General features: G+C 36.0%; 1 protein-coding gene across 1 annotated transcript; it reads left to right on the top strand.

Moving 5' to 3' along the window:
- The first annotated feature begins 99 nt into the window (after nt 1-99).
- rab22a (RAB22A, member RAS oncogene family) lies at nt 100-9,454 on the top strand. The gene is made up of 7 exons (XM_026308136.2): nt 100-438; nt 1,178-1,257; nt 1,901-1,982; nt 4,849-4,920; nt 5,658-5,764; nt 6,103-6,212; nt 6,578-9,454. The coding sequence occupies exons 1-7, from the start codon at nt 403-405 to the stop codon at nt 6,673-6,675; spliced, it is 585 nt and encodes a 194-aa protein (XP_026163921.1). The 5' UTR covers nt 100-402; the 3' UTR covers nt 6,676-9,454.
- The last annotated feature ends 223 nt before the right edge of the window (nt 9,455-9,677 follow it).

Here is a 9,677-nt window from a genome sequence, read left to right as displayed (position 1 = left end):
ACACAAACATAATACAACTGCGCATAAAAAATGGGCTTTGGTTTTGTGTATCTACAAACAAACAAACAAACAAACAAACAAACCAAACAAAAAAAGAGCCGACCAGTCACGTGACCTCAGGCCGTAGTTCAAGATGGAGACGGAACGACTTAGTAGCTTCACTGTTAGCTAGCTAGCTGTTTACAATAATCCCGATATGGCAAAAGCGATGGGGTACTGGGTGTTTTAACACCAACACTAAGAGTTATTAACTGACCTGAGATGTATATAAGGCGTGTTTTGACCACGATGAAATATAGTAATTTGTAAACACAGACTACCTGGAGAATATTGAAGAGGTAGGCAGGAGAAAACTGTCAATGGTCATCATCACAAACTCATTTTGAAAGAGAGGAGATCGATATGTCGCTGAGAGAGCTGAAAGTTTGTCTTCTGGGGGTGAGTCAGTATCGATTTTTGCTTCTAGTCCGTACTGTACCTCAAACTGTACCTGTAGCATCAAATGAGTCACACCGCTTTTCCATCAGGATGTATACGTAACCATACTGTTAGACAGGTCTGTTTGCATGAGCTAGCTACATGTTTTGTATCTGTCAGCTTATACATATTCACGTTACACATTGTTTTTCTGCTTATAAAAATTTTGAAATTTTGCCACTCACAAGAACATCACCCATACATGAACAGTACAAATAACAACAGTATAAGATTAAAACAGAGCTGAAGCAATCAGACGATTATTTAATTAATAAGATGACAAAACGACAATTTTTGGTTCCAGATTCTCAAATGTGTGAAATTCCTGATTTATATAATTGAAAATTCAATATATTTAGGTTTTGGATTGTTTGTTGGATAAAACAAAGCATTTCAAATAGTCATTTTGACATTATTGGTCATTTCTGCAAACAGTATTAAAAATAAGTTGCAGCACAAATATTTATGAATGTATACATAAGAATAAATATCAAGATTAAGCATCTCCTTGATATTTTCCTCATATGATATTGTCAAACTACTCATCAGTTACTAAGATTTTGAAAAACAATGTAAATGTAAATATTCATGCCCTGTTTCTATAAGTCACAGGTCTACAATACAGACAAAGAAGATGCCACAGAAATGCAATAGTTCTTCCAGCGAAGGTGTTTCTTTAAGTTGTGATTATACTGTGCAGGATACTGGCGTTGGAAAGTCGAGTATTGTTTGGAGATTTGTGGAGGACAGCTTTGACCCAAACATCAACCCAACAATTGGGTAAGTTCATGCTATTTCCTACACAAGAAGTTATGTTTTTTTTCTTTGTTACATGTTGTGTTCATGTTTTTTGCAGGGCATTAGTTAATTTCTGTCTGTAACTTTATGGAATAATAGATTTCCATTAGAGCTAAAAGATTTGGTTGATTGTTTGAAAAAAATCAATCAACAGCAGCTAATTAGATAATCAAATAATTGTTTTAAATCACTTTTTAAGGAAAAATTCCAACAATAATGTGCTTCCCCCCTCTAAGTAACAACTCTAAGATATGTGGAGTTGTTGCTTTTCCTTTGTCTTATTTTGAAGTAAACTAAATAACTCTGGGTTTTGGGAGAAACTATATCAGGCTTTGATGTGAATTTTGCACTAATTTTTAACATTTAACAAACTGAAAAACTAAAAAAAATAAATAAAATTGTTAGTTGAAATCCATATTCCATTTCTGATAGGCAGTAATTTTATTAATGTATTAATAAAATATTGGTGATTGAATTAAATGTTTCCATTATGTTGCGTGCTCTTCTTTCTTATGTAAAATTATAAATGAAACTGTAAGCTTTAGTTCCAGTTCTTTTATTTGTCTGTATTTTGTAAAACAGTGATTTAATAAGATTATAATCAAATATCAATTCTCCTTGCCAGGGCATCTTTCATGACCAAGACAGTGCAGTACCAAAATGAACTACACAAGTTCCTGATCTGGGACACAGCAGGACAGGAGCGGGTCAGTAATGTCCTCTGATGTATTGGCTTCAGAATTTTGTTTTATAATGGATTGATGGATAATAAATCTGAGTAGGATATGCATGTGTTTTGGTGGAATAGCATGCAGTTTTCAAATTATTAACAGTTTGACTTGGCTTATGTAGATATTCCTCTCATGAGGAACTGAGAAAGCTACATACGTGTGCATGAACCACTTGCAGAACCAGCTTCAGTGCAGTTTTTCATTATGTCTGATAGGGGGCAATATTTACCTTTCTATAGGTACAAATCCTAAAGAAATATTCTCCTCTTTTTTATACTCTGGTCATTGGAATCCCATTTTACATTGTTTAAATCACATGTGGTAAAATGTCATTAAATCAGCGAGTGTCTAGTGATGACATATAAGGAACAGAATACATTTTGGTGTCCTATTACAGCATTAGTGTTTAAATCTGAAAGACTGACACCAAGCAGCAGAGTGTGCAAGGAACTACTTTCTCTATTGACTCACAGGCTGTATCCCACATTTCTATGCTCTCCACATCACTTCCCTTTTTCTGTGCATGGCCTTCTCTTTTTCTCTTCTCATGCACATTCCCCTGCTGTTATAATGGTTTATGCCTGCTGCTGTCCTCTCTAGGAAGGTGAGATAAAATGCTTATTTTCTTTTAACTTTAACACCAATGCAGTCCAGTTTAAGATGAAAGGGGTGGGTGAAACTCAAGCTGTCTAAGTTCACTGGTGTATGCCAGTGCTGTGTCTTATCAGAGAGTCATTGCCGCTTCATAACAGAATGTCCTCTTTTCTTTGTTTTCTTCTGTGCAGTGACTCTTTTGTTTCTCTTTCTTTTTTTGTGATTCTTTTGAATTGATTTTCATTTTCTCCACATTTTTCACATCTATGTGGTCTCATAGTCTACCTCACAAAAAGTAGACATTCCTTTGGCAGGTTTGGTATATATCTGTGTGTTTTTGTGTGCTCCATGTGTGCTTTATGCAAGGCTGCTTCTGTTTGAAGCATTTAATGGCTTGATTTCTAACCTATGTGGATCTTTGACCTCTCAAGATTTGTTGACTTACAAAAAGAGAGAGACAGAGCTAACAGAGCTAGACAGTTTACATGGATGGAAGGACAGAGCAGAGCTGAATGAAAGGCTCTTTCAACACTCCACAAGCTACATCTTGAGATCAGATGAAACCTTACGAGTACATCTGAACCTGGCTGTCAGCAGTTCATCCAAACCTCCCCTCTGACTGCTCCTTCTCACTGAAAACAAGCAAGGGAACTTTCAATCCTGCTGGGAAAGGAGGGTTCCTTTCATTATAAACCCAGCTTGCGGTTTCAGCAATTAATCAGCACTCTCAAGGCATCATCGAGACTGTTTTCTCGGTTGCTGTATGGCCAGACGTCTGGCCTCGCGGTGATTGCTCTTTGAATTAAGGCACAGATAGACCACACAGGACTGGTTGTGGTGCAGCCCCAACACTGTCCAATAAAACAGACAGCACTGTCCTCAGTGCCTCTGCCAAATATCCCAAGTTGGATTCCTGTTGGTGGACTTGGGGCCAGTAACAACTGTAATTATGTGGAATGTATGCTTTCCTGAGGTAGCAGTGTCACTCCAGGCTGGATAGTTTATTCCATTGTATTGTAAAGGAATACAGAATTGGCAAGAAAGTAGGGTCAATCCAAGTAAAGTAAAAAAAAAAAAAAAATACAATACTTTCCTCTGAAGTGTAGTATTGTAGATGTATAAAGCAGCAGAAAATGGAAATAGTAACACACATTTTTACTTAAGTACAGAGTATAAAAATGACAATACTTAAGGAAATGTGCTTGATTTCAATGTAGTCAGAAATAATAGAAAAGCTTTGTATCTGTCTGCTGGTTTTGTTATCCTAAAGGTTGCTCAGAAAATGGGCAGATCAGCTATTTTAAACTGATAGCTGGGTTTAACATTATTATTCCTTTCACATTAGGTAAAGCCTCCCCCCAAAAAATCCCAATATGTTTTAAAATCTTATAACAGCAAGCTAATTGTTGAAGCCAGCTCCCACTTTGTACTGGAAAGTATTTTACCAGAAAAATACCAAAACTTGGCAAAAATAGTAACCTCCAGCCTCACAGGCAGATGTGGATTTAGAAATTTTGCACATGTTGTTTTGATTATGCAGAGGTTTGTGACGTACTGGGTTGAGATCAAATGTATAGTCTTCCATAAACATCAAAACGCTAAAAGCTTTTGACACATTCTGCTCATCTTTCTCTTGATGGCTCCCACATGTGTGAGGTCTTAGTGAAAGGACTCGCCATACTTCCATTTTAAATAAAGCCACTTGGATTATAGGCTCAGAACAGCAGGCATTTGGTTTTGTTAAAAAAAAAAAAAAAAAAATGGAACTTCTTTTCTACTTGTTTTTATACTATGGTTTGAGTTTGTTACATCAGTGTTGTTAAGTTTAATGAAGCTCACAATAATCACCCTTTGGCTATGTAATGAATTAACCATCGCCTATGAAATGCTGCTCCTTGATCAAAAACGTGGGAAAATATGTAGCAGTCCAGTTTTTAGTACATGTACACAAATCAAAAATTGTAGGGAAATCAATGTAAACAGCCTTCAAACATTAATCATAAATGATTGTATTGGATCTTTTAAATTCTTGTTCTTTATTATGATCATGTTCATTTTCAGATGGTTTCAAAGCTACATGCAAACAATGACGCCAGTCTGGTTTTAGGCAGAGACAGAATCTCATTCAGAGACTTTGGAGACACAAGCTTTTTCCTTGTAAAACAGAGGATGTCCTTTTTTTTTTTTTTTTTGAAGAATTGCTACAGGGCATTACTCATCACTTTTTTCTTTTTTTGTCTTCCCATAGTTTCGTGCTCTGGCACCAATGTACTACAGAGGTTCAGCTGCAGCCATCATTGTTTATGACATTACAAAAGAGGTATTGTTTACTTTTTCTCCTTAGCCACTAATCCACTGAGTGCTTATTGTATAGCTTCATTATTTTGTTCTGTCTTTCCTGATTTTTATAATTAATGTGTGCGTTAAAGGAATAGTTTAACGTTTTGGGAAATGCACTTATCTGCTTTCTTGCTGAGAGGTAGATGAGAATACTGATATCAATCTCATTTCTGTATGGAAAAAATGTAGCTACTGCCAGGAGTCATTACCTTAGCTTAGCATAAACACTGGAAATGGAGAAATTTCTTGCCTGGTTTTGTGTAAGAGAAAACAAGCCATGTAACCAACACTTATAAAGCTCATTAGTTAGCACAGTATATCCAGTTTGTTTAAACTGTGCACAAACTGAAGTATAAAAATGACAAATTGTGGTTTTAAGGGAGGTTATGTGCAAGATTATTTCTATGCCAGGACCAGTAACTTCCTAAGTCTATTGATTGCCTGGCTAAGAAATAGTATGGCACATAACTCAGTATAAAAATAGGTCATTGTTGTTTTTAGACTGTTATTTTTGATCCAATTAAACAGATGACATTTCAAGTATTAATTAAGCTAAGTAAACCAGCTGCTTGTTTCAGATTCAAATTTGCTGTAAGAATTTTTCAAATTCTCAGCAAAAGAGTGAATAAAAATAAAATTTCCCTAAATTTTAAGCTGTTCCTTTAAGCCTCTCCTGGAGCTCCTATGTGGTTATTGTTTTATTTATTGTATCATCAGGAAACTTTCCAAACACTGAAGAACTGGGTGAAGGAGCTCCGCCAACATGGACCCCCTAACATAGTGGTCGCCATTGCTGGCAACAAATGTGACTTGTCAGATGCCAGGTGAACCTGAGATCATTTGTGTAATGAACAATCTGCAATCGCAGCTTGAGTGATGATGGGACAGTACATATTTGTTTAAGATGGAGGAAGGATAATTAATCTTTAATTTTTCAGTTCTTGAGTAGTAGTTGAAAAAATATTCTCATCCACTAATTGAAAAATCTTGACTTTTATACAGACTTTTTGTACCGAGGTCATTGGAATTGAAAAATCTTCCACAAAATCAAAATAGCTGTAGAAATTCATTTGATAGTTAGCAGGTCATACACAAAATTCAAGAAATGTGCTTGTATTACAACATAATTTTGACATATTATATTTTACTTATCTCTTTTCAGGGAAGTACCAGAGAAGGACGCCAAGGACTATGCTGACTCCATCCATGCCATCTTTGTAGAAACCAGCGCCAAGAATGCCATTAACATCAATGAGGTGTTTATAGAGATAAGTGAGTGTGCTCCTTGAGCATTTAATTTTGGTGAGCGAATGTAATTCTGTTTATGTGGGTCTTTTTGCATCTCTTAGTTTTATTTACAGCTTTTTTTGTGTGTGCACCTATATTTTCTATTTGTGTTTCACAGTGGTGCTTTTCCAGTGTGAGCACAGTATATGCTCAAAATATCTGTTTGTAGGAAATCCACACACCACTGTAGTATTACAGGCATGCAGTACCATGACAATAGTGTACAATCAATACATCAGTAAGAAAAAGAAAAAAAAAAACAAGAATGTGGGGGAACGGAGAGCTTGAAAGACAAAATGGCATGTGAATGCTGGAAACTTGTGTAAATGTGTGTTTGTGGATCCTCGCAGGTAAGCGCATTCCTGTTGCAGATGCAGCAGGAGGAACTTCAGGAAAAGGTTTCAAACTGGGACGTCAAGCTTCAGAGTCTCGCAGGATGTGCTGCTGATGATGCTGCAGACTTTACCCACATGACCTGTGACCTAACCTTTGCGTATCCTCTGTGTCCCTGGCCTGGTTCAGCTTACAGCTCTACAGACACTCAGACAGCCTGCCATTATCAACATCAGGGTGTCAACAATTGTAGCAAATGCATTTTTAAGGCACTCTGCAACAACAAAAAAGCAACCATAAGTGGATGCAATATGACTTCTATAATGGACAAATTCTTAACTTCTTCGAGGATCCATATCAATAATTAATGTGTATAATCATTAATTTATCATAATTTTTTTTTTATGGACGAAAATGTTAGTTATCAGTGTTTGAGCCAGTCTCTCATCTCAATGTTTGCATGAAGGATCTTTGGAGAGTGTTGGTGGTCATAGTTAAACTCAAGAAGGACTGTGCTGAATTTAAACGTTATTGTATGATTTCTGTTTTCATCAAGGAAAAATACGAAATGGGTATTTTGATGTAAACCATAATCACACAGTCAAATACACAGAAATGAAAGGTGTTGGAAAGCCTGCTTCTTTTACAGCTTTTTAGGAAATATACTTATTCATGTTCTTACCTTGAGCAAGATGAAGAGCTTAACATAAAGACAGATGCAGGCTTGATGTTTCCATGTCTGTTTTCAATCTTTATGCAAAATAATGCTGACTCACCTCTGGCTCTTGCCTCACATAGACACATATGAGAGTGGGTTTGTTCTTCTCAGTTAAGCATGTAAGAATATTTCCTGTATCTATACTGCATCTTTGTGAACTTCTCTTTGACCTGAATGATATTTTGATTGCCACTTGTTATGACTGATTAGAATTGTTTTCATTTTGGTGATGAGAAGAACCTCCCAGTTCACATCTCCCACTGACAGTACTTTAATCTGACTTTGTTGATAGTCTTGACATTGATTATATTATAACAGTTACAGCTGGCTGCATGTGTTTCACATTTCCAATTGTAATAGCTACAGGACTATGAACTGAATCCTGTATATACACAGTAGTACACAGTGTCCTGCCAGTTTCTCCCCTATTTTGCTTGAGCTTTTTCTCGACTCTCTTTTTAGCCATTCACTGGTGAGCCTGCCTGTCTTTTATTCTGTGCTGCTATTTAACAAAGGTTTTCACTAGAGGCTGATTTCTGTGAGGACTTGCCAAATTCTTTAAATTATTGTCTTTCCTTTCTTTTCCCCCCACATAATCAGCTCTGGCTTGACATCCAAAGTTGTTTTACTACCTGGCCTGTGATGAAAACACTCAGATCTGGAAACAAGACCTTTTTTTTTTGACCTCTCAGTGAACCTTAGTCTTCATTCTGGCCTGAATTACTATATTTGTGTTGTACCAAGGTTTGCTTTCTGTCTTTTCTGTTTCTCGCTGTTGTCTCTTCAAATTCCAGGCGCGTACAATAGGGTCCACTTTTAGTTATGGTACAGTGTATTACATCATCCCCTCTTACATTAAAATACTATTAATCTCTGTGATCCTTATGCTATATTGCAGTAGTTTAATTTACTTCTTTGGCTAAATAGAGCTTCAATAGCAGTTTATCCTAGTTGAGCTTAACTTGACCCATCCATGCTTACTGGTATATTGTGAGCCTTTTTAGCCCCAAAACCCCCAAAACCCAAAGTTACCAAAAAATACAGATGTGAGCTTAATCATACCGCATTTACACAATTATAGTGCAGGCATTTTTTTTTGCCTTTATTAATCTTAAGTGTACTTGTTAATGATGCTAATCAGTACTACCTATTTTTCAGGATTTTTCCTACAGTGCAATAATTATTATGATAAAGATAAAATGACTTTAATCCAAGAAATCTGCTAGAGTGATGTGTGCATACATTTTAGCATACTCCTTTTAAAAAAAATGTGATCTCTTTCCCTGTATCCAACAGATGAGATGATTTATATTGATCTCACTTTATGCTTATTAGATAATAGTTGTGCTCCTAGATAGATCATCTCTTGAAAACCAGAGTGACATACTGGTCAAAACATCATGTTTAATTCACGCGGCTGTCTTCATCGTCCCCCAGCACTACATTGTATATTCTGACAAGCAAATAATTACTAAAGCTTCAGCAGCTATGTTAAAAAGGGAATAACCCTAGTAGTTTGGAAGCTGTATTTTGACTCTGTTAATTGGCTCTTGTTACAAACATTCTGTTGACAGTCTGTGAAATCGCTTAATGAAACATTCTTGTAAAAGTGGACAACTTTCTTCATTTCCCATTGTTATTTTAGGTTTTGACTGTTTGCTTAGTTATGATTGCAAACAAGAACACTGTGTCAATATCAAAGCCATTTTACCACAGGATGCATAATTCTCCATTTTTTATTATTATTTTTCATGTAATATTATGATTTAAAATACTAATCACATGAAATGCTTAAATATATATGAAGTTAATTAATGATGACATGTTTTTCCCTTATTTGAAAACAGGATAGTGTATGCCAATGTTGCATTGAAAATTACAAATAGTCTTGGGCTGGCCCTGAGAATGTAATTAATCTATATTATGTATTTTAGTGTAGGTATTTACCATCAAATTGCACACAAATCAGTGACTATATTCTATATTCCAAGCCAGTTGTGTGACCACATGTTAACAATTTTCATCAGCACTGTAGTTAACATATTTAGCTTTTTCTATGTTTCATATGGATTGTAACAAAATGCCAGAAAACACTTCTGTGCAGTGTGTTTCCAAATGTGTCAAAAGGGAATTGTCAGTTGTTTGCTAATAAAAGATTGACAAAATTATCACCTCATCTCCTCTGGTCCCTCACAGTCTGTTTGCATTTCCTCAATCCCTTGCATTAGGTCTAAGAGATACGTGTAACTTGTTCCTTGGGGCCAGTGTTGTAGTGACTGGTTGCGTTGCTCAGTTGGCTGCCAGCCACTTGGCTATATATATATATATATACAGTATATGTTAATACGACACTGGAGTTTGATGGGCAGATGGCTTTTCACTACATTTGAGCAGTGCTG

The sequence above is a fragment of the Mastacembelus armatus genome, chromosome 5, assembly GCF_900324485.2.
Source record: "Mastacembelus armatus chromosome 5, fMasArm1.2, whole genome shotgun sequence".
Taxonomy (NCBI): Eukaryota; Metazoa; Chordata; class Actinopteri; order Synbranchiformes; family Mastacembelidae; genus Mastacembelus; species Mastacembelus armatus.
This window is presented reverse-complemented; position numbering and strand designations above follow the sequence as displayed.